Source organism: Priapulus caudatus, unplaced genomic scaffold, assembly GCF_000485595.1.
Source record: "Priapulus caudatus unplaced genomic scaffold, Priapulus_caudatus-5.0.1 Scaffold45, whole genome shotgun sequence".
Classification (NCBI taxonomy): domain Eukaryota; kingdom Metazoa; phylum Priapulida; class Priapulimorpha; order Priapulimorphida; family Priapulidae; genus Priapulus; species Priapulus caudatus.
In genome coordinates, this window is record NW_014577106.1 from 681,331 (window position 1) to 707,648 (window position 26,318).

Consider the following 26,318-nt stretch of genomic DNA (forward strand, 5'->3'; position numbering starts at 1 on the left):
GCCTCAGAGAGGTGTGTGTGTGTGTGAGAAAGACAGAGAGAGAGAGAGAGAGAGCCTCAGAGAGGTGTGTGTGTGTGTGAGAAAGACAGAGAGAGAGAGAGAGATAGCCTCAGAGACGTGTGTGTGTGTGTGAGAAAGAGAGAGCGAGAGAGAGCTGTACGTGTGTGTGTGTGTGAGAGAGAGAGAGTGCGCGAGAGAGGACGGATGAAAGGATAGACGGCAGCAGTGCATATATTGTATATTTTCGGCAATCAGCAGAGCGTCCCGTTGCGCAATCATGCATGTACGCAAGTCGCGCGATCACTGTGTGAGTGGATGTCTGGATGCGTAGCCTGGAGGCTAGGCGACCGGTTCCAGATGTGTAGCCACTGTGTTATATTATATTATAGTAATTACTAATTAGTACATTAATTAATTATTTTTGCCAATGTATCGGAGTGTTTGCGCAATAAATTTTATTTGAATTTGAATTTGTATTGTAGACATGAAATTCTTCCTAGAGAGATTTTCAAAATGTAATACTATTCTATTTCTACTAATTCTAGCCTTTTATAGACAAATATGGCAAATTTTTGTGCGACAGCCTTTTCTCGGCTTCTGACCATGTGTTATTGAAATTCTAAGAAATGTCTTCACATCTTACTTTATTAACCTCCTGCCCAGTGCCCACATAAATTACCATTGCATGCATTATTAGCCTTTGAAATACCATTTATTACCCTTTATTTTGGAAAAATATGGCAACAAATGTTCAAAACTTTATCAGAAATGAAATGGTGACGCTTGTTGTCTATTGTGCTTTGTTGCTACCAACCAATGAAATCATCGCTAGTCAGTGGCACGTAAAAACAAGATTGCGATTTGTCTACTACTGATAACAAACATTCAAGTTTACAATTTCTGTCATACAAAAATTTGCCACATTGTATACTGACACTGCCTCTGTACGTACATGGTTTTATGAATTTCGACTTTGCTCGTCTACACTTTTGCTGTGTTTACCAGCAAAAGTCAAAATTTGTAAAGTCATGTAGACATGTACACATGGGCAGTTGTATTGTGTTACATCATGCACACAACCTACGCAATAGTATAAAGCTGCACCACTTGTTAGCCTCTGACAAACTTAATTTCTTTGAGAATTCACAGGACTATAAGAACTTAATTAATTACCTTTAATTATCTGACATTTAAATTGAGAAATTAATAAATGTAGACAAATTTAGTCTCATCTGTTAAGGTACATATTACTGATTGCTTCAGCATAAAAATTACCATTTACTGTGTTTGTGCTTTTAGGGGCTATAAAAGGCTCACGGAAGTATTTTGTATTATTTTGATCGGCGTTTGACTAGCTTGTGAATCTTAATATTTTGACATTTCAGGTATTCACTGATCACACAGAATGGGTTTACATTTTGGCGAATTACCAACCAAGGTGCGTGGTATCATCTATTATTCATTATCTCCATATGAACAGAGAGCATATGCCGGAACACTCAAGAAAGGAATACCCAACACATTTCGACGGTTCAGAGGGTCCGTTCTGAAAGTTGTGCCACGTAAGTTTATTATACTTTATTCGTACCTATTTCGCAACTCCCATATTTATTATTATAGTAATATGCATATATGCAATCGTTGCCAGTAGGTTATTTGGTCGTAAGACTAGTTTGAGATGTCCTAAACCTTTACCATGAATCTTCCTCAGAAAATACAAATTCTGTTAAAGTTTGATCTACATCTTTGCAAGTTCATTCCTTATTTGTGAATAGCTTCTACCATAAAAGAAGGCAATAATGCCATAAAATAACAGTGGTATTGATGGTGCATTTGCTATTGTTATTTATATGCTACAAATACTTCTACAAATATACAGAATATAATACAAAAGTTAATATTCTAGCCTGTGCTAGGTAGAGGACCAGATTCTATTTAGTGAAGATTAGCTTTCCCTATTCATCAGCCCTTTCTATTAGAGGTCCCATAATTCCTTGCAAGATGTTCACATAGCAAATATATATATATATCAATACGTTGCTGTTATGTATGTATCTGATACTTCGTCTCACATTGTGTATGCATTGCCACCGGCCATGTCTAAAAAGATGTTCGATATATGAGTGATGGTTCTCCCCAGGCCTTTGATGCATGTTGGGTCTGACGTTCCGTCAAAGCTGAAGCTCATTTGCCACATCCGTAAATCCTCCGACATACCTTGAGTTCTTACTGTTATACTCTGGACAGTCCCAACACAGTCATGCTGCTTGATGTATATTTTGAACTGATCGGGTATCTGTGTATTGGGGCCACTTTAATACTACATGCGTAATTGACTCTAGTTAGAGTTGGAGATGAATTGCCTGATTTCTCAGCATGTTTTATGAAGTTCTTGGTGAGAACCCTGTGTGTGCAAGGTAAAAAGAACTTCCATTATGATTGTACATGGTAACTGCTACATATGCGAATTTTCTTTATATTTTTTCAGCTTTTATCTTGGCTTACCTATACTACGATTGGAATATGCAAGTCAACCGCAAACTGATGAGAAAAGGTGGTGAAGGGGCACACTGATGACTATAAAACAGCCTGTAGCAGGAAATTTGCTCTACGTGTTTATATGTTGTTTTTGGATTGTGCTGTAGAGTAAACCAGTATGTTATTTTTCTTGTGTTAACAGTCGGCGTAAAATTGAAAAAAACTGAATTTGCATTGAATGCCTTTAGACATGGAAGAGCATTCTATGTGGCTGTAGAGAATTCTTAGGTGGAATATTGTAATTATTAATTGTTAATTAAAGCAGTAAAACTCTAATTGTGTGGCTTTGAAACTTTGTTCATCAAAACTTGTGCAATTCCATCTATTGCAAGTATTATATGCACTGAACTCTACATGTGTTTCAAAAGTTTCAAACGACCAAGAGCTTACAAGCCTGGTCTCATTTGTTATTGGTAATGTGACATTCAAGCCGTAATATTCCAAATATGTCTCATAATACAATAACTGACTATACATAAAAGTCACAAACGAGGAAACTGTTAAAAATATGGTACACATGAAAACAAAGTTTTGACAGCAGGCTCACCTTTTCTTCCCAGGTTTCCTGCAGCTTCGGCTCACAACCACCAAGTCCCCCACACTGTCCGGTGAGAACAAGTGAACAGTTTCCAATCCGTTACCCTTCTCCACCAGAATTGTTCCACCGACTTTTGTGCTGCTCAGTGCCATATGCGTGGGCATGGTCCAGCAAGAAGGCAGTTAGTGTTACAGGGCCTTCTTGTACTTATCTTAAGGTGTCTCACCATAAAGCATATATTCCACACCGTGCTCATATGCTGACTACACGCCCTGCGTGGGTTGCGGTACTCCAACCATGTTCTATACCCGGCGCTCTCCTCTCATGTGAATGCCAGTCACAACTAGAAAGGGCAGTTGTCGCCAACTACATGTATCCCCCGTGCTCTCCCCAAGATGTGTAAGTATACCAAGTTTGGTCACGCTAGGTCAATTAGGGGCCAAGCGGAGGGGAAGTATGATCAAGGTCAAGGTCAAATAAAAGCTGCAGTGACCTGGTTTTGGTATGCGACACACATTCTCCCCAAGATGTGTAAGTATAGCAAGCTTGGTAGCGCTAGGTCAATTAGGGCCGAGTTATAGAGCGGAAGGGAAATGTGATCAAGGTCAAATAAAGGCCGTAGTGACCTGGTTTTGGTAGCGCTAGGTCAATTAGGGGCAGAGTTATAGAGCGGAAGAAATATGATCAAGGTCAAGGTAAAGGTCGCAGTGACCTGGTTTTGGTACGCTGCGCACCTTCTCCCCAATATGTGTAAGTATACCGAGTTTGGTAGCGCTAGGTCAATTAAGGGCCGAGTTAGAGAGTGGAAGGGAAATGTGATCAAGGTCAAAGTAAAGGTCAAATAAAGGTCGCAGTGACCTGGTTTTGGTACGCTGCTCACCTCCCCAAGATGTGTAAGTATACCAAGTTTGGTAGCGCTAGGTCAATTAGGGGCAGGTTTGAGAGCGGAAGGGAAATATGATCAAGGTCAAGGTAAAGGTCAAATAAAGGTCGCAGTGACCTTGTTTTGGTACGCTGCTTACCTTCTCCCCAAGATGTGTAAGTATACCAAGTTTGGTAGTGCTAGGTGAATTAGGGGTCGAGTTATAGAGCGGAAGGGAAATTGTCTGCGGCGGCGGCAGCTGGGGAGACACGAAACCATAGTATCCCCGCCGACTCTGTCGCGGGGGATACAATAACACCAATCAGTCGGACACACGCTTTTTTACATCTGTGCCAAGATTTTGAAGTGAAGATGCTAGTGAATATGAGGATAATGAATAATATCCTTCTTGCGATCATCTTTGTGATGTCCCAGCATCGCAGATTCGCAGCTACTGAACCACGTGATTGTTGCGTAGCAAAATTATGGATGTCACGGCAGAAACGCTAATGGAGAAATCGGGAACGAAATCACAGAACGAATTTTTACAGGTGAACATGAATACATGTGTGTATAAGCAGCATATTAGCCAAGAAAGAACGTTATCGTCGGTTTTGTTCATTTTTTATTCTTATTTTATAATGTAGTTTCTACATGTATACTAACTACATGATATTTATCATAATATTAACCACTACCAACATTAAAACTACCTATGATAATATAAAATTATGCAGTTTAGTTTATCCAAAACACATATTACATTGCCAAGTGCACTTTCAAACATTAAGATATGAAATGGCACTTTCCCTACGTTGCTGCAAATGTAAAATAATTATAGCACACGTGCGCAGGCACGCACAAATACTGAAATATCCACATGTAAATAAGAAGTGAAAAATAATCAACTTGGCAACACTGACACAAGTATTCCCAACTTCAGGTATCTATACGAAGCCTATGATCAGAAAAATAAGTATCAAGAACAGAACGGTGGAGTTACATATCAATATAATTACCATTTCTACTACAAATTTCTTGTTTTAATTTCGTTTGCACTGTTGTGAGAGAAGAAAAATTCAAGTTTCATTATACAAGTAGGCCCTACCCCACACCCCATCAACATGCATAATATTCTAGCAGTATTTTGCTGCGATAGATAAAAATAGAGCTTCACACCAACCAGTTAATAAAGTAATACTATACGTAAGAGTAAGACCGTAAAAAATTAATCGTAGTAGGTTACGCTGCCAGCACACGTATAAGGACAGAAACATCAGAGATCTCCCACACCTAAACTAATTCAAGCCGCAAACTGACTAACAGTGTAAAGAAATGAATAAATATTAATTGTTAGTATAATAATAACATTGACTTATTTTACCTAAGGGAATTGTACGGTGCGTTTTTAAAGAGTTAGGAACACCTTGGCGACCACAGAGCATTTGGTTATAACAGACGTAGATAATAGAATTCTACTCTAGAGATCTTGAATTCTATTATCCCCTTCTGATTATATGACACCGTTATGTGTGAACCTGCAATGGCGCATTATCAAGTGAAAATATTAAACCTGCTACTAAATCTACGTCTTCTATGCATAAACTCTTTCTATAAACGAAAATAGGGTTCCATGTGCAGCCGCATTAACAACGGAATAGGCAAGAGCTAATCAACAGCTCACACATACGGCATCATTACACTATTTGTATCATGTGGTGACAATTAACACGCGATAACACGTCCATATACGAGATATATTTCAGAGATAACTGGAAAAATTACTGACTGATCACGGAAATGCATATAGTCTTTGCATTCCCTTTATGAGTTTTCTATTCAGACAGACAGTACAACAGTGTACGCAAACTTCCTCGTATAGACAAACCCAATTGTTGATCCAAATGCATGGACAACTTCATTATATGTAGCAATGACGTTGGTCAGGTCAACTAATGCTTCAAAAATGTTTGAAATTGCTGGCGTGAGCGACTTTCTCCGAAGACAGAGTGTGACAAAACATTTCCAGCTGAGTAATGGTAACGTAGTCTCATAATTCCAAGTTAATATCAGGAGTGAATATTAAAAATATTTGTTTTATCCAGTCCATTTTACATTTATTCATCCCACATTACTTGCAAGGCGTTTAATTTTCATATGCTTTGGAATAGAAATGTCGAGTGTTAAATCCATTACACTGACCTTTTTTTTTAAACAATGGCTATGGGTTCACCTTGCTACAAATACATCATTTTTGATTCACAGTATTGGCAAATCATTTCCAGTTTGCTACTTTAAATTCTCAACAGATACAGAAACATGGACTCTTATGGCAACGAATGATATATAGAAATTACGCCTCATTCTAGCTGTTTCCCTGCCAAAGGTGCATTAATGGAAGGATATTTGTATTCTAACTCAAATAATCAGTGAAAACAACAGTTAACCCTCTCATATCTGAGTCTAGCTTTGTTTAGTTACCTATTCATGATTCGTTAGTTTTAACAAGAATGCATCTAATATTTCATTCATATTCTTGCGAACAGAAACCAATTCGAGTCGACTGATGTTTACAACACGTACGCGATTGCTAACCACTGACAAGCATAGCGACACGTATGCCCGCGCAACCGCTTTGCAAACGACCCCAGTCGGCTTCACATCGATTCAGGATTACTAGTGTGAACTAAAAGTGCGACTTCATAGGCAACACTCAAGGACATGTATCATGACCTCTATCCTGAATTTTTCTCACTTTGGAGCACCACTACGATCTACAACAGGCACATCTCATTATGCCAGTAATTGGGCACCCACAAAGAATGAATTAAATGCATTTCTTATATACTGAGGTCACTTAAACTAAACAAATCAACACACTATTATACTGAGGTAAATGATGTTTATGTGTAAATGCCTTTGTTAACCATGTGCAAGTATCACTACGCAAAAAAACTTAAGCTATTAGTAGTAGGACCATTACTACATTTACATATTAGCACATTAATCCACGTTTTATGCATGAAAGGCAGTATAAGCATCTCCAACACTACAAAAATTCAGGTTGCATATGTCACAATACTATGCATGCACAGTTCAGCGTAGGTAAACACTTTTTCCACCCTGATAATTAATTAGTATGACTACTGTTAATGAGTTCTCGAAGATTTGCAGAGGCTATGACTTACCAATCCTGTCAGTAACATTCATGGTTTAGAGACTTGTTACTACAAACCAGTTGCTAAACTTATATGGCATCACCAAGCTTTCATGGGAACCAAAAATATTACACATATCTTAAAAATCACACTAACTAATATCAATGGTGGGATTTAGAGCCATTTTCAGGCTGTAAAGGTCATGTATATACTATAGAATGACTCACCGAATTTGCCTAAATTGGGGAACGTGGCATGGTGCATAAAATACAAAGATTTGGGTAAATTGCACATACACACCCCTTCATGCTTTTTTTAAACAATTTTGCACAATGCTACACACTAGTTAGCATAGAAACTTTTTAATTATACTTATTATATTTAAACATGACATTTTAAAGCAAGTTATCTGAAAGAATGTGTACTAGGTTGGCAGCAATTGCCATTCTTTTACATATGGTTTTAATCACATTCATGTAAATCTATGACTATTCAGTACAACATCGGGAAGTTAATTTTATTGTAAGTCAGCTTGACATGGCTAAAATCTTTCAGCTTGTCGGCATACAAACATGCTGATTTTTATACTAATCAGCACTAACGATGAAGACTGACCTACGTAGAGGCTAATCATACACCTTCATAAGCGGTCAAGGAAATAAGTCGGAAAACCCAGCTAACCCCGATTTCAAACTATATAATCAATAATAAAATTCATAAAATTTAAGCCAGTACTGCTCAAAAATTACCAGTGCCGATCTGGGGGATAGGCTTCTATATCCAAAACTCATCAATGATCCATAATTTACAATCCAGCTGTCAGAAGATAAAAGAAGCATAAAAATAAGGCTAGTTTGTTGTGCAGTTGGCACATATGTGCATGGCCGGATAAATGACTAAATGATACAATTGCGTGACTATCTCTGTTTTGCAAGCCGAATCATTTTTCCTACCCACAGAATCGAAAGTTGTTGCCAACAAGTTTGCAAAATTAGCATTTTTAAAGGTTTGCATCCTAGCCACTTAATAATGAACAGGTTAAACTTCACTGCTTTGCCATGTTAAAAAACTAATTCAATTGAAATCGATTAAAAGTATACTGAAATAAAATCACAAAGCAATAACAGTAAGATCTTTAAGATTACATACAAAACAGGGATAAATGTGGCCGACTATGTCGCTATGATCATATATATTGTATATATTCTGTAAAGACCACTAAGAAATGCTAAAGCAAACAAACAGATCTCAATCTTTATGCATATCATTTACCAGTGTAACATGTCAGGGAGAGAAGGGTAGTGTTTCACAGCTTTTTATAGTATAACTATAAGTGATACCTCTACATCTGCTATCTGCTAGCTTATTAATATCAGCATCACTTGATACAAACATTATGAATTACCCTGATACATGCACATGGTATAAACTCGGCAGCATGAAACTCCACCAACCTCAAAGACAAAACATTGAGGCACTGATACGCTATTCTCATGACAATTCTAACAAACACCTACCACGCTTCCCGATCTCCCTGCATCTGCTACTCCTATGAGCTTTCCGGATTGGTGACTACAGCTGCCGGTAGCTCCGCCGAATGGCCTCTGGCAGTTTCCCCGCCTTTCTGTCGACCCTCACCGCTGGCTTCATCGCTCGCCTCTTCGGCAATGCTCGAAATGGCTTCTTTTGGCTTCACGTCCACCTTATCATTCGGAGGCTGTTCAAACATGGACGGAAGCTGCACCGGACACTCTGACTTTGGCCTGTCGGCAGGCAGCGTTGGTGCGGGCTGTGGATCTGGCATGGAGGGCGATGTCGGCAGGTTCTTCGGAGGAGAAGTGTCGGAGCGCCGCCTGGCAGCAATTTTCCCACGACTGTCCTTCCGCGGAGGCCTAGAGCTGAAACTGCCAGCACCTGCATCAGACCTGGCCGGGGTGTCATCCTCTTGGCTGGAGTGCCTCTTCTTCTGATCATCTGCTTCCAACTTTTCCAGTATGTACGGCTGTGGCGGTGTGGATAGAAAGAACAATATCATACACTAACGGGTGCTAAGAGAAAATCGACATATTCAAATGTAAAACATATATAGCCATTATAATTGTGATGGCATAATACATTTTAGATAATAACGTTAGTGACTGACGATGGTTATACAACTGCTATAAACCAGGGGCGCATTCTCAGAAACAAAATTAATGTTAACATTAGTCTTGACATTAACTTTTTCTCAAAGACTGTTGACAGAAACACTCACTGTAAAGTTACGAGTATCTCAGTCAATAGAATTCGGTCTACAAGCAATAGTTAATGTTAAGACTCTGGTCTTATTTGATTCTGACAACAAGTTTTGGCGGGTATTCTTCGTTCAAAGTTACAAGGCAACTCACATCCATTCTGAAGTCTTCTAGCCTTTTAAAGTGGGATAACCGTTCTTGTAACCTGCTGTTGATCTTCAGTCGTTTGCTACCCTTGTAATACTTGAGGAATGCCCAGAACTTTTCCAGGCCATACAAGTGACCTGTAATGCAGCAAAATAAGGAATAAGAAGATGCCATAAGTACATTATGAATATTGTATGTTTATAATCTGCTTACTCCATATATTATGACTGCCACACAGTGAATAACATACCGTTGTCAGAATCATGCAGGGTCTCGTCTTCAAAATCTTTAAATAAATCTGCCCTGAACTTGCGCTCAAGACCATAGCTGTAGTATCGAAATAAGCACTCCAGTCCATACCTACAATCATGCATTGTAAAATTTAAAATGATCAATGCCAAGATGTTATTGCACGGCAGTAAATGAATTCTGGCACGTTTTGCCAGTAATGTTGGAAAACTTGTACTGCATGTCAACATCAACGTAAGGTAGGTCAGGTATAAGTATCTGAATGGCATTACGCGTGTTTTGCCATCATTCATAAAAAAAGTAGTATATAAAAATAGTAATCATGGAAAAATGACTGTAGTACAGAGATTTGATCTCTAGGGGGGTTTGTAGGCTGCTGAGCTGGTAAACTTGACAATTACAGGGGTCGAAATAAGCCATAGTCCTATGGTCCGGGGCCATCAAATAATCAGGAGGACCATCAGATTTTCAAAGTCAATGGTCCGACAGATCATTGAATATTTTGGTCCCATTTTACGGTAATTTTATTTGAAGTTTCCACGTTCCAATATACTATTAAAGTGAATAAACAATTACTGTATCGTTTGATACATTCATTGTTACACAGCGAACGTGTTTGGCACTCGCCCACTCGCCAATGTCGAGTGAAAAAAATATCGGTCGAGTAAGAGCTAAAGCTGACTCGCCCATGTTGGCGAGTAAAAATAATTGTCTAAAACTTTAATCAAATGTTGGTTCCTTACGTTATATATCCAAACATTGATGAAAAACAGTTCTAGCGATTGTGAAGTGCGGCTATCCCACGGCATCCTCACTTTATATTATCAAAGGTCGCCGACAGCCAGCGCAGCGTGGCTGTGTATACGTGCCTGGGGCAGCAAATCGATTGATGTACGGGGGAGGGCAGGATTGTTTAAAAGTCGCGTGGGGCATGTTCATTATAGGGAGTGGGCACCGCTGGGATCAGAGGACAACAGCAAAATTCTTTCCTGGAATTGAGGGAAAAGCTGCAATCGGGAATGACACACAATGAGCATGCCAGCACGTAAAAATAAACGTTGTGTGAATTTCATTATTTCCTGCATTCTGTGACCCAAAATGATAATAAGTTCACACTGATATTTGCTGCTAAATACATGTAGTTATTTTTAATAATGTTATAGCAATGTAACACTGAAACAAAACACTTGAAATATTATAAAAATGATTTTTTTTCGATTGTAATAAAAATCGTAGTTGTATGCAAACTGGTCGTAGTAGTCAAAATGCAAACGAAATTCGTATAAAATACGAATAAATCGTAGTGGTTGGCATCTCTGTCTATCTTATATAACTAGAAAGGGCAGTTATCGCCAACTACATGTATCCCCCGTGTTCTCCCCAAGATGTGTAAGTATACGAAGTTTGGTCGCGCTAGGTAAATTAGGGGCCGAGTTATAGAGCAGAAGGGAAATATAATGAAGGTCAGGGTCAAGGTCAATGTCAAATAAAGGTTGCAGTGACCTGATTTCGGTACGTGACACACCTTCTCCCCAATATGTGCAAGTATACCAAGTTTGGTCGTGCTAGGTCAATTCGGGGCAGAGTTATAGAGCGGAAGGGAAATATGATCAAGGTCAAGGTAAAGGTCAAATAAAGGTTTCAGTGACCTGGTTTTGGTATACTGCCCACATTCTCCCCAAGATGTGTAAGTAGACCAAGTTTGGTCACGCTAGGTCAATTAGGGGCCGAGTTATAGAGCGGAAGAGAAATATGATCAAGGTCAAGGTAAAGGTCAAATAAAGGTCGCCGTGACCTGGTTTTGGTACGCTGCCCACCTTCTCCCCAAGCTGTGTAAGTAGACGAAGTTTGGTCACGCTAGGTCAATTAGGGGTCGAGTTATAGAGCGGAAGGGAAAATCTCTGCGGCGGACCGAACGGTGGCGGCGGCGGCTGTACAGACATGAAAGCATAGTATCCCCGATACAATTATATATATCTACCTATCTATCTATCTATTTATATAATATAGATCTCTATATTATACACTCCTGGTAATATCATATGCACTGAACCAAAAAAAGACCTTAATGGCTCATAGATTGCAAGTAAATTTTGTACAGATCTGAAAATAATTAAGCGTCGAGGCCTGTGTTAATTCAGTTGGCAGATAGATTAACTTATTATCCACATTACTTTGTCTTAGCATTGTACTTGCAACTTGGCAGAGACTGAGCAGTTCAACCCTCAGCAATTTGAAGTTTATTATGTTTCTCTTTTTTTAACTAAGTATTTTAGACTTTGGTGTCCCCAAAGATTAAAATACTCAACCCAAACGTGATATTTTTGTGATGAAGATTGTTTAATAATGCTGCCTCAGAATGCAGGAAATTGCATCTAAAGGTGTAATTTCCAAAAAAAAATTCCGCTAATCAGGGACCCCTTCCCGAACCCACCCCCATAGTCAATTTTTCCACTATTGTTTGACAAGCATTTTTGTTTTAAAATTTGGGCGAGTTAACTTATTGACTCACTCGCCCAGTTTGGCAAAAGGTTTCTATTTTAAAGCTCTAACACTGATTGTAGGTGAATAATTAAACCATTTTATCACCATGTACAATCTCTTTCTTAAGCTTGCACACCGCATTACTTTTAGAGAACAATTTGAAATTTAGGAGGACTATCTAAAATTTAGGAGGACATCTAAATTTCAAACTAGATGGTCCTGTGGACCATCTCTTTTTTTCTCTTTATTTCTACCCCTGCAATTATGCCAATATGGAATTAGACCTATGCAATTAGGAACCAGCATACATATTTATAGCATTTGCCTATGAATTAAAAGACACCAGATTGTATAACGACCAATCCTGAAAAACAATTGGAAAATTTATATTAGTCAATTACCAATTCAAAACTTGTAAAATTCAATAAAAGTAAATACCTGTAACCTGCAGCTGCATCTTCATTCGCAGCCTTCTTGAACTCAAGATACATTTTTCGATTGAAGTTGTCACGTATAAAAAATGACCAGAACCTGAAGAGAGTATTCATCTCCTGTGACTGTCCCACGCCCATCTTGATGCGGTCTGAAAACCAACAGAATCATTAGCAGCAGCTTTTGACAGTTGTATACCAACCACTGTAAAGTAACCCTAACGAAGGTACGTACGTCTTCTTCAACGATTGCAAGGCACTGAAGGTACCTAACCCACCAGGACTTTGTATAAAATATTGTTTCACGTACATTGTTTACTACTGGAGAAGTGAAACTGTCTGCGAACCTTTTAGACACTTGTGATGGTATTTGTGATAGACATGCTGAACGAATCCGTTCTCTTTCAGGAGGGCGTGAGAAGGATGCTGGAAGGTGGGCAGTGAGGAGGGAGTGCTTCCTGCACTGCTGGTTCCTGCACCAAAGCTGCTACCCAACATGATAGATCCATCGGCTGTACCGGTACTACTGTAAATGAGAAATGGAAAAAAGACACCTCAGTCAGATCATATCTGCAAATTGGCAACTCATTCATAAATGCAAGTTAAATCATATAACCAAAGCAAAAACGCTGGAAAAATGCATTACATTCTAACTTAAACCGGATTAATTACAAAAGAGAGCGATTGTTTGCCCCAAAAGTCAAGACCTGCGGTATAATATCCATTTTTGCGCATTTTTAAACTCATTGCATGCCGACTATCTGTAACACCCCCTGTTGATTACTCGTGTAGACATTGTGTTCCTTTTGTGGTGTACACATGCCAAATTTTCTTGGGAAATTTTTTTTCGCAGAATTTTCAAGGAGTCACATGGACTGCACATGGAGGGGACCGAGAGTTCACCAGGGGGTATATGAAATTGAGGGTGAACCGTGCCTTTACAAAGAGAACAAGTTAGTGAAAGGAGAGGAAACAACACATGCCTCTGTGAAGTAGTTCGTGAGCGTATCGGCCTATGCTCCTTCACGTCCATGATCCAGCCTACATGGTGCTCCACTGGTGGATTGTGGCCGTGTTTCGTCTTGCGCTTTCTTGGAGTCTGTGAAGATACAAAAACAAAACGCTGCATCAATTCTCCTTATCCACGCCACCTCTTCATAAGCAGAGTAAGTAAAGCATTAGCACAACATTGGTGATCATGTAAGAATGCACCCAACCACACGAGCTATATGTGCAAGACAAACACTTCAACTCTCACTACAACCATATATCAGTCTGTATATAGGAATTTAATGATGAATATACTCAGATACTCATCAAGCTTTACCTTCTCATCTGGTGGCCTGCCATCCTTTACAACAGGGTAGAAGCGAGGTTCTGCCCTTGGCACAGCCTTGTTCCTTCCTCTGGCCCTTAACCCCACTCCCCGTAAGTTATGTTGGTGGTGGGGTATCCTAGGGATTTCTGTTGGCAAGGAATGGCAGACACTTGTCCCTGCCGGACCTACAAAATACATGTATATGTGTAAAGTAATTAAATAAATATACCTATTTGTCAATAACCCATCTGCCACTATGACCAGTAGACAAGGAGGACCACGGGTGGGAAAAATGTTTTTAACGGATAAACAAGTGCCACCAAAGTAACAGAGCCAATCTAACAAGCTCCGTTAAACTGCTCATCATCACTTGTGTGTGAAAGGACTGGAAAACAGTCCATGTCATAGTAGATTCACTGGGAGCTGGGAGGACCATGAGCAAGAGACTAGGTAATGCATGACAAAAAATATAGGGCCACCAAAACTTTGCAAAGCCATGATTGACATTGAGTAAGGAAGGTAGCTTTTTACTTCACACGTACATGCGACACACGCACTGGTTATTCCTATCCGCACACAATGTGCATGCCTACATTTACAGTGCATGTCACACTCACGGTGTGGTGTGGTTGATGTTAAGGGGACTGGGAGAGAGGAAAATGAAAGTAAAACCCTTCTCGCATACTTCACCGAGCTTCCTATAACTTACGACACATAATTGGTGGCATAGAGTAACTAGCAAATAGCAATTAACTTATTAACTAAACCCATGCTGCAAATTGTTATATCCACGTATAAGCCAGTATGTACGAAATCGTTACAGGAATATAGCCGGTATTTACCTGATAGAGAAGCAGGTATGTTAATTGATGGCTGAGGTAAGGGGAAGAAAGGCGGCACCTCTTGTTCCATCATAGACATGCCTTGCTCAGGGTTTAGCTGTCCAAACGCTTCTTGCGTAATAACCCCAACTTTCTTATATTGCTGAGAAAAACAAACAACCAATGATCAGTCTGCTATTGCCGCATCTCGATGTAATTTCTAGCTGTACAACGACCGCTAGTAATCCTGTTAACCGAGGCTTCGTCTACGCCTCATCGCTTTGCGGTCTACGTCGTAGCCACTCACGTTGTGCATCATTCTCATCTCTCGCGTCTTGTGCAGGTCCTCCTCGTAGTAGTAGAGGCCGTCGTTGATGACCATCGCCAGCTCGGAGCTGAGCTTTGCGCGCGGCGTGAAGTCACCGGTGCGGTCGCCGCCCGGGTGCTTCTTGTTGACCGGCGGCGTCTGCGTGACGATGATGATCTTGTTGATCTCACGGTCCGGAAACTCCTCGTCAGAATCCTCCGACCTGCGACGAAACCAGAGAGCACACGCACGTCAGCTGATAGTATTCATTACAAGGCAAGGGGCAAAATTAACTAAAATAATCAACTAGCCAGCAGGGATAGTGAAGAAAATAATCTGCTCGATGCCTTATGATAATCTACCAGCCCTGACTCAATTCCAACATTACCACAATTAATATACAAGTACTGTGCACCAGGCAGCCATTGATATACAACAGCTATCTTCTTGCAAAATAAAATTACTCAATTTGACTCAAGACTACTCAAACATATCAACACGCAGATCGGCACAAATTATCACCAGCCCGACTGACTGGCTAGTGCTGACAATAACCAGTCCTTATGCAGATCCAACAGCCTCAGGCTATCAGGTTTACACGAGGTGTTACTATGTTAGTATCTAATACATATTTGTGAATGTATGTCTGTTTGTTTGTCTGTTCTCAATGCAAATCAATATGGAGCACTCTAGAAATGTCCAAGGACGTTCAGTAGGGGTAACTTTTGATGCTGAATGTCATGGGCACACTGGATTTGACCTCCGAGGTCATTGGAGGTTGCAGGAGAAAAAAAACGAAAAAAACGTTAAATGAATGGGCCCCTGCAGCAGCATTAAATAAACGGGTACCTGCAACAACATTGTCCAAACAAGATTCAGCTTGCACTGACTTGAGAGAGAGGATAGATAGATATATTTTTTGGGGTATTTTTCTTTCAACCAAGTGGTCACCAACTGAGTGCTTTATTTCCCAGGCAACGCCGGGTATCCTGCTAGTATATTATATACATACTATGTATAGTGTCACTATGAGAGCGCTGCACCTGCTATTGCGAATTAATCTATAGGGAATTGTACGCGGGATAACGTTGCCACGTAACGCACCACTCATCGTTAAATTTCGTTCGCTGGCCAATTGCCTGAAGCTCCTCATCAAACTTAAAATTGAGCTCTTCCTGGGAAGTGAACGGCTCCCCTCTTAGCTGGGGCGACTTTTCCTAAAATGAATAAACACAACATGTTTCCATTATCACCAGCTGTAACATATTCCAAACAACTATTTAAAAGATACGTGGCCATAACATACTATGAATATCAACTAAATTAAAACCGCACTATGCGCATCCAAACGCCAATTTCTCCAGTACTAGACTAGCAAATACTTCGTGTCATGCATAATCACACTACCTTATGGCAAAATAATCTCTAGTTCCTCCCATTTCAGTGCGCATTTGCTTAAAACCCACAAGAAAGAGGTGCGAAATCTGGTAATCTGGCGCCAACGCTAAAATTGTTTGCCAAACAATTTCGCCAAGAATCGGTTAGGTGACGTCACATGTTTTTATCTTTGCTACACCCGTACCGCTGTACCGCAGCACCGCTCCACGGTTGCTTGGCAGAGCAATGCGAAAGTGTCAACAACATCGGAGAATTTGAACAACATTGGAGGTATTTTCAAATGCCTTTTATAAGACAACGAACAGTGAAATGGGAGGAACTAGAGTTTATTTTGTCACAAGGTAGTGTGATTATGCATGACACGAAGTATTTGCTAGTCTAGTACTGAAGAAATTAGCATTTGAATGCGCATAGTGCGGCTTTAAAGAAACTTACAAGAAACTGCATAAGATAAATATGCAGGACCCGGTTCCACAGTCGTGGATTAACTCTTAACTCTGAGTTAAATTCCTTAACTCAGAGTTAAGAGTTAAAAGTTAACTCAGAGTTAAATTCCGTTTCACAGTTGTGGATTAACTTTAACTCTGAGTTAAAGTGTGTACCGCGAGTTTTTTTGGCTCAGAAAAACGAAATATAGCAGAATATAGTCTCACCTGACAGTGGAAATATCACTGATTATACCAACATTCAAAACACCAAGATTTTATGCAGTTATAGCATAGAAAAATTGATTTGACCACATCATACCAGCAATACATTTTTCCGAGTAGTGACTCTCAAAAATTACAAATGGCGTCTCAAACAAGCGAACATAATTAAAACAAAAGGGCGTGCAATTCTGTTTAATAAATATTATTGAGTTTTTATGTCAATAATTCAGAGCACTTTCCGTCATTGTCATTCCCCTTGTTACTATCTGACTGGCAATCCACAAGCTTCTCTAATAACAGACTTTACGTGGCATTAGTACTACACTGCTGTTTACGCTAGTATGAGCGGCTGTGTTTACACTCCGACCTGATTTCTACGGTGCGTGGTATGCATTGCTGCACCGTGATAGATGTCTCGCGCTACCACGAGAAAATTCGAGAGATGGCAACGGTAAACAGAAACAGAACACAATATTGTAATCGTGCATGATTTCATTGGATTTGGTGAATACGAAGGTTCTAAGACATTTTATCGTTACTCTAGGCAATTGCTGTTACTCAAGCAATAACGGTAGGTATCATGAAAGTGGGGAAAACACTAGAAAATTCTCGCGGTACACACTTTAAATATGCCTAACTCGGAGTTAAAATTTAACTCTGGTTCGAACCTGGATTAACTCTTAACTCAGGGTTAAAAATCAAGTTACATTCGATCTATGATTCAATTTAGTTATAGATAGTCTTCGGTATAATCCTTTAGACTAGTTTCTACAAGGTTAGTTTAGCTCTAGGGTACTAGTACTAGAGGTAATTAGTTTATCTAGTACTGCCCCGTGTCCGATCCCCCGCTGCCGCTGGAACATAGGTGTTTGTTTAAGTTTGGTGCACATTGGTCGGCCATTGATGGCGTACCAACGCTGATCCAGGCATCATCCGTACTTCTACCATGTTCGTGCGTCAATCATGCGTCTATCGTCTATGCGTCTATCATGCGTCTATCATGCGTCTATCATGCGTCTAGCATGCGTCAATCATGCGTCTATCGTCTATGCGTCTATCATGCGTCTATCGTGTTCATCTGTTCCAACTACGTGGAATTATGGGATACTAACTCTGAGTTAAAACATTTAACTCCGAGTTACTTAACTCAGGATTTTATCCATGTTTATGAAACCCAAATTTAACTCGGAGTTTACTAACTCAGAGTGAGTAAGTTTAACTCAGAGTTAGTCTTAACTCAGGGTTAAAGTTAATCCACGACTGTGGAACCGGGTCCAGGATGTCAGTGCATTTTTTGACAATATAAACATGTTGAGAAACCCCATTATTTATAGAGATAACCCTATTGCATAATATTTTTAATCAGACAAAAACAATGTCAGCAATTATTTTCACCTTGTCTCTTATCTTGCTCCTCTCTTTCTTTGGTCTACGCTTGACCTGGGTCCAATTGAATGGCTCTCGCTCTGGCAAGCTCTGGGACAAACCAGGCACATTTGGCATAGTTACACTACGCAGCTCCAATCTGTCAGAACAAAAAAGCAGCTTTATTAGTTACTGCAGTGACACACACAAAACTGCTAAAAACTTGAACAAAACAAGAGCCGCAGAGCGTCTGGGCTCATCTGAGGTCTGTTGCTACGGTTATAAACGTAACATTTAAGTTGTGCGTAGTGACACGTTTGTTAGGCGCAGATATGCAGATACGCAGTTGCGTACACATCATTTCAGCAACCTTCTGCATTCTGCATACCTCCCAAATCCCATTGGTTGATACAAATCGCGTGCCTGAAACTCCTGTTTATGGTGCATTGTGACCCTAACCCTAACCCTATTAAAAAAAACAAATTTAATTGTAAAAATTATTTGTTGTTATGAAATTGTTGTAAATAAATCATGTCAATATTTGCGTTAATTGGGGAAAAACAGTTAAATGGATAAAGATAAAAAAATACAGAAAACAAAAAATCTGATGGGATTCGATCCAAGGACCTTTGAGCCGTAATCCTGTGCTGTAGCCGTTGGGCTATCAAGGCTTATTGGCTTTCTAGATTATGGATGTGCCATGAATATGAGAACACTGTGACATCATTGAGGCAGTTCAGGAATTCATGTTTAACCCTCCTCTTGAGGGTCAAAAGGTTATCAGACACTTACTCTTCGCACGCCAGTGGAAAGCACATTTCATGGTCCTTTCAATAAAGTGATAAAAATGAGGTAGGTCAGTGCTGAAACAAAAAAGTTTTCCACTCTGTCCGTTAGGCCACGTCCTCAGAAAATGTCTGATATCTGACCTTTCCCCCCTGCCCTTTGACCTGTGACCTCCAATTTCGCACTGGTGATGGGTTTCCTGCCCATCACACTATACACCAAATATTAAGAGCATAGGTCGAGCCGTTCAGATTTGTGCCGCAATTCCGTATTTCCTTCTATACCTTAAGTTAAAATATTCCCCCTCCATTTACACATCTTGACCTTTGACCCTTGACCCCCCAAATTGATTATCCCAAGTCCTTTTCACGACCCCCCCCCCCACGTCCCAAATATCGTGACCGTACGTCGAGCGGTTAAGATTTGTGCCCAACTGTTGACGCACTGACGGACGGACGGACAATCATGCGATTCTACAAGCTGCATCTGACTTCGTCAGATGAGCTAAAAATTGTACAGCACATGATAATTTCCCCCCTGAATTTTACTCACGTTTTCAGCCTGTCGGTATCAGATTTCTCCAGAGATTTGCTATAGTTATTATCATATCCTGGTTCTGAGCCTGTAGGAATAAAAATAAACTTATAATGGTGTCGACTATTAGGTAAATGTATCTAAATTCATAATAAACAAATCAGACATTCTCCATTCATGAATACTAAATTACTTTATCATCTCAAGGCTTATATATTATAGAAAATTATAGTATTAGGTATATATAATCACCCGTGTCTCCTTCAGGTACAGTATACGGTTTTCCTGGCACAAACTCTGGTACATTAGGATGAAGTTCTGTTGTGTGGTGGACTGGTGGACCAGCTATCGGCCACCTGCAGGGATTTTCCTTTGACCTAACTTTAGTTGCATCTGTATTGACTTCAACCTCAGTGCTGTCTTTCAAAGCCTGCAAAGGTATTTTGGACACTAAAAGTTGTCTTTATTCACAGACTCTCCTAACGTTTATTTGATATTAATTTTAAGCAAAGGAGCATTGCCTTCAGCTGAATATTTGAGGTGTATTATATAACCAGGAAATGCAACCTGTTGTGCCAGGGCCATCTATTTCTTACTTAGGGTTCCAATTGGTTTCTTCACTGAAATGATTAGCTATGAGGTCGGACATGAAACTATTTGACCCATCACATATGACCCCTTAATACTGACATCTATGAGACAGTATCTGGCTTTATAGCGATATAACTCTAATATATTCAAGATTTCTCATCAGGTGTAATGGGCAGCTATGGTAAAGGCTGATAATTTACTGCATGATGAAAACACATATTTTATATAGCCGCACATTGATGTAGATTGCCTTATATTACCATATTACCATATTACCATTAAATTACCAATGGCACATTAGACGCCAAGTACCAAAGAATATTGCACATTAATTATAATAATTATATGCAATATTAATATATTGTATATAGGTTTATATATCAGGAGTAGATAATAGGGAGGAGTGTGACATCAATAAACAAGGGAAATTCGTCATTTACTAGCCTTATGTATAATACCTACGATTTACTACACGTAACTCATCCAACTTGAGCTCAAATCGGACACAGTACATTCGCCCATCATCGTACGAAATCGTTTCCTCGTAGACACCCGCAATCCGTAGATACAGCCTAAAACGTACGACACGATTCTCCATTCTCTGGCCATCAATCCAACCCATTGCGCGCCTATAATTCAAACAAAAGGCAGCTACCTAACGCGCTATTGCTAACTGAGCGAGGCATGTGGCTCGCTGGGAGATTAGGCATCAACACTCGGCGAGATAACCTTTGACCCGGTACACAGCTACACAGGCCACCTTTGTACATAGCTGGCATGCCTTCACGCACGCACGCCAACCAAATGATTAGCTCGTCGAGTGTTGCGTCGATCTCCAATCTCCCTGCGAGCCACAACGCCACATTCAGCTATCCGAGAGAGCAAACGTACAGCGACTGCGCGCCAGGTTGCTGCCTTTTGTCTGAATTATAGGCGCGCAATGGGCGTTGGATTAATGGCCAGAGAATGGAGAATCGTGTCGTACGTTTTAGGCTGTATCTACGGATTGCGGGTGTCTACGAGGAAACGATTTCGTACGATGATGGGCGAATGTACTGTGTCCGATTTAAGCTCAAGTTGGATGAGTTACGCGTAGTAAATCGTAGGTATTATAAGGCTAGTAAATGACGAATTTCCCTTGTTTATTGATGTCACACTCCTCCCTATTATCTACTCCTGTTATATATATATTTCATGTGGACAATTGGGTCAACTTCCAGTGAGCCATCCTTACCTCAATAATAAATTTCACATCTTGTGTCAGAGCCTGCACCCTATGAAAACTACCAATAAGGGATACAGGCAGGTATCCCTCAGAGTCCATTTTCCTCCGGAGAAAGAAGTCTTTCATCAAGTTTTCATCACTGAAGTAATACTCGCTGAAACACAAACCATGATATGCAATCAAAAAACAGTGGAGCACACACTACATAGGTGTGACTTTGGAATCTGGTTCTAACACACTCTGGTAGCTATTAATTTAATTCATTAATTTAATTTTCTTCAGTATGCACATGTGAAGCATATTGGTTTTGTATCAGTTTCAACCATCAGGTCATGATACCTTATTAGACCTCATCGACTAATTTGGTGCGGAAAACAAGATTAACCAATATATTCAGTACTTAAATGGTGGAAAGTGGAACATATTGTGATTATCTTTAGTCACCACCTACTGTAAAAATGTGTTTAGAGACCCAGGGCAAGCCTTACAACCTCACCCATGCAAACGCGAGTAGCTTTGCTGTGCAATGTCTGTTATGGAAACCAAAGTAACACAGTTATGGATGACCCATGCTCCCCGAATAGCGCCAAAAAACAAGCATAACAGCATTGCATTGGGGTAGTTTTAATGTTTCTGATGCTTTTGGAGTTCTGGTTATGTGCATCATTAAATGAACCTAAATTCCGTATTAAATGGTCTTTGCTGTGATTGAAAGAACTCACATTTGTTTTCGCACGTACTCCCTTAATGTTCCCTCACCAACTGACGGAAACTGACTAGGGAAGTAGTATGCTCCATGGAATGGAACTCCGGCAGCAATAAAGGGGGCACCAGATGCAAACTGCTCTTGATTCTGCAGGTTATCTTGGGATCCTTTAATAGAAAACGTAATCAAATTAGTAAATATTCTATGAACAAGACCTAGAAGATATACGAAACTACTGTCAACACACAACCTAAAGATGATGCTATTTCTTGATGTACCCAACTTTATCGGGCCTAGAAAAACAATCCTCACACACGTTATGTGTTGACACCTGAACTGGAACAATTTTATATTTCCCGACCATAAACCAATACAGTGGTGACCAGTGTACCATCAAAATATATGAGTGAAATTACAAATTTGTCAGTACCTATTGCAAGTATTGGCACACGGCTGCGAGATTTTTCCGACTGACAGATTTATATCCTTACACAAACATAACAACGAACATCTATTAATGCAAGTGATTAATGAGTTATAGATTTTGGCTATTTAATTCCAAGTGATAATTCAAGAATTTGCAGTATTACTAATAGTTTTTACTGAATACCACTTTACTCATCCACCAATACTACTGCCATTCAACCTACCATGCATCCTGTGGTCAGCTCTTCCCCTGCCAGCTCCCCTGCCTCGACCCCTACCACGCATTCTGCCTCTCCATCGTGTCTCCATGCCGGTGCTGCTTCGCCTGTCCGTCAAGCTCGAACTTTCACCTCCTGCACAGATTTCCAAGAAAACACGCGTGACTGTGTGGACAAACGATGGCGGAACATAGATAGATAGCGAGATAAGACATTTACTACATAACAAGGTTTTAATTGCAATTACAATTTTATATCATTAATTATTAATTGATTTGTAAACACAATACTATCAGGCAATATAAAACCAAAGTTGATGATAGCTGCAATCACAGTTAACAGTTGAAGTGAAACAAACTATAAAGAATCGTGTATTTAGATGATAAATTTTCAACTTAATGATTTCGCTTTGCTTTGATGATCTATTCATGAATCTTGCACAGAAAGGAGCACCACAACACACTGTTATCGTAGAGGACAAACTTTCCTTTATTGACACATTTCTTTAATTTTTGACAGAGAACTATTTTTATGTCACTTACCATGAATGGTTTTGCTTGGAAAAGCAAGATCAACTTGTTTGGCACAAAATAATGAATATCAAGCCAAAATTCCAGTTGTGCAAAACCCATCGTTTAACACTAGATAATTCACAACAGCACAATGTTCACGTTTGTACCCATATCATGTCACCTAGTAAATCCTGTTAAAAATTAATGTTAGGAGTTTGAGGTAAGCAGTTATGCATCTTCAGGGTTAGATACTAACCATTTTAGTTCATTAGTCCACAGGACTAATAAAATAACAAATGTACTAGTCCTTCCAAGATTCTACTAGTCCTGCCGAGGGACTCTCACTAGGCGCAGAGCGCCGAGGATTGTGATTTGCCAGGAGGTAGGTGCACCCATGGGGTAGGAGGGTGGAGAGTACAGGGGGTCTCCCCCAGAAAGGTTTTGTAAAAGACATTCAATTGTATAAAATATACGTAACTTTGATATAGATCATAAGATTAAAATTTAAATTAAATTAAATTAAAATTCGAAAATAAAATTTCAGCCTCCTTTGATGAGGAATCTGTGGATCCGTCACTTATCACAGCAAGGAATTTGGCCTCATTTATAGCTCCAAACTGTTCCCGGCGCCTTGTATCGGCTATCGCCGTAATGAACCTCTGGCAGGCCTTGTCGGTGAGGTAAGTGCTGCTGACATTTAACCCCTTCGCCTTGTCAAGCTGGCACAGCTTGACGTAATCGGTGTAGGGCCTGCCGTTTTTTCCAATAGCATGTGCATTTCTAATTAGGATATTCAGTTTTGCTATTGTGGCCTTGTTCATTAAAGTTAGTGTTTTTGCCCCCACTGTTTCGTGAACAGGCATGGTCCTTGCATTTCATTTTGCCATGATCTTTCTGTGCCCCTCGGAAGCACCATGCGCTTTAACAGTTTCCAACCGATAGTTTGTAGTGCCGGTGAAAAAACTACCAGACATACAGCCTGCACCACAAGTCATACCCTTGCCCTTGGCCGGGTCATACTCTAGCCATGGGTGTGACGATTTCCACTGGCTGGAACGTACGCATCCTTTTGGTCTTATCATAGACACGCTGGCCATCTAATTTCTCCTCCTCCGACTTACGTTTGGGAGGTGGAGGACGAGCTCCGTCCAAATACTTTAACATAACAACCTTGATGTTAGTATTGGATCAGGATGTCCCTACTACTACAGGGTTTCTTATACATAAGAGGCACAGTGGCGCACCGCCGTTGTCAAATTTAACATCGTCGTTGTGAAAATGTTCCTGTATTTACTGATAAGTATATCGTGTATCTATATACCTATAAGTATATCAATACATATTGTATTTGAATCCATCATGCGAATTTTTTCCCCAAACTGGCCATTACCTCCTTTGTCTAATTTTCCCTCAGAATAAACCCTGTACTATGCCTCACTACTTGTATCACTACTATAGATAACTATTTGTATCGACAGCTTCAAGTAAAACACGCATGCGATGTGGTTGCGATGTAAATACCTCGCTATGAGAGTGTATAAACTGATTAGTTGTGTCATTTATACAATCAGACCGTTTGTTCTATGTCGACAGCTACAGTACTGTCAAGGGATCGATCGGTAGACTGGTTCGTGGCCCCATTGTTTTTAACAATGTTTGTACTGTCATTTAATTACAATTAATGTCTAGCGTGCTTAATGCTTAGAGCGTGCAGAGCATGCTAGTGTCTACTTGTACTAGCGCGTCTATTAAACAGGGAAAACTTGTTGATGGCAATAAGTTATATAGCTCTTTGGATCTTGGTTGAGAGAAGCTGCCGCCGGGGACTATAGTAAAATCGATGGGCGGATGGGAAATTGGAACGGTAAGGGATGGGGGAAATACCTAGTCCACAGGACTAACGGCTTGTGGCATTTACTAGTCCTTATTATTTTTTACTAGTCTCGGACTAACGGACTAGCGTTAGTGTCAAACCCTGATCTTCACCACTTAAGTTCCTAATTTTATCATATACTCTGCCCTTGCCTCTGTCATTGCTGACACTTGATCCTCCCCGCCTGTTCAATGGTGGCTTGCCATGGCGATCGCCTTTAGCTGGATGTATGTTCAATGGCACCCACTTCTGTTTCTTATTGTTATCTGCCAGGAATAAAAACCTCTATATAGTTGCCAAGCTTTTTACTGTAGCAATTCATGAATGAACATTAAACAACTGCAGTGTTTCCCCTGCATTGACACGAGCGAGGCGGCCGCCTCGCTCAAATTCTCAGCCGCCACGCAGAAATTTATCCAAAAACACCGCCTCGCTGATGAAAATCACTGTTCTTCCATCAATAAACTACACTTTATTGAACTAATATTGAAATAAAGCTCCACACGTAAAACACAACACCGCTACTCACAATACTGTCAACACGCACACACAATACACGCTAGTCACAACACAGGCTAACTATACCAACACGTCTACTCGACTCTGCGGCTACGCGAAAACGCGACTCTCCCAGCAAAAACAACTTTCAATTTGTATCACTACCCGGAATCAGCTGGTCACGTGAGCATGATTCATAACCCGGTCAGCATGCATAGCGTGCATACAATGTGGAACACCGTGTCAGCAGAAACTGCACCATAAGATATATATATTTGAATTTTGCCGGAGCAGGTGAACGGTGCCGTTGCCATGCCGTGCCGTGTGTGTGGAGACGAGCCTCTACTATTTAATTCAAAGTTCAATTCAAAGGGAAACAAGAGCCGCAGAGCGTCTGGGCTCATCTGAGGTCTGTTGTTACGATTATAAACGTAAAATTTCAGTCGTGC

At 40.2% G+C, this 26,318-nt stretch overlaps 2 protein-coding genes across 2 annotated transcripts in view; one reads left to right on the top strand and one right to left on the bottom strand.

Moving 5' to 3' along the window:
* The window catches only part of LOC106820745 (cytochrome b-c1 complex subunit 8-like), an 8,517-nt gene extending 5,762 nt beyond the window's left edge, over positions 1–2,755 (top strand). Inside the window, exons 2-3 of the mRNA XM_014825288.1 lie at positions 1,386–1,562; positions 2,727–2,755. Of these exons, the coding sequence (XP_014680774.1) occupies positions 1,406–1,562; positions 2,727–2,755 (186 nt within the window). The 5' untranslated portion in view covers positions 1,386–1,405. The remainder of the gene's footprint in view (positions 1–1,385; positions 1,563–2,726) is intronic.
* Positions 2,756–4,545: 1,790 nt separating this feature from the next.
* LOC106820752 (la-related protein 1B-like) overlaps positions 4,546–26,318 on the bottom strand; it is a 47,019-nt gene continuing 25,246 nt past the window's right edge. Inside the window, exons 6-22 of the mRNA XM_014825301.1 lie at positions 25,524–25,637; positions 22,993–23,121; positions 22,359–22,509; positions 21,646–21,790; positions 20,073–20,250; positions 19,839–19,908; positions 18,531–18,660; positions 16,192–16,304; positions 15,088–15,310; positions 14,802–14,943; positions 13,969–14,144; positions 13,625–13,740; positions 12,989–13,167; positions 12,649–12,793; positions 9,728–9,837; positions 9,484–9,614; positions 4,546–9,098 (exon numbers count right to left, since the gene is read on the bottom strand). Of these exons, the coding sequence (XP_014680787.1) occupies positions 8,646–9,098; positions 9,484–9,614; positions 9,728–9,837; positions 12,649–12,793; positions 12,989–13,167; positions 13,625–13,740; positions 13,969–14,144; positions 14,802–14,943; positions 15,088–15,310; positions 16,192–16,304; positions 18,531–18,660; positions 19,839–19,908; positions 20,073–20,250; positions 21,646–21,790; positions 22,359–22,509; positions 22,993–23,121; positions 25,524–25,637 (2,705 nt within the window). The 3' untranslated portion in view covers positions 4,546–8,645. The remainder of the gene's footprint in view (positions 9,099–9,483; positions 9,615–9,727; positions 9,838–12,648; positions 12,794–12,988; positions 13,168–13,624; positions 13,741–13,968; positions 14,145–14,801; positions 14,944–15,087; positions 15,311–16,191; positions 16,305–18,530; positions 18,661–19,838; positions 19,909–20,072; positions 20,251–21,645; positions 21,791–22,358; positions 22,510–22,992; positions 23,122–25,523; positions 25,638–26,318) is intronic.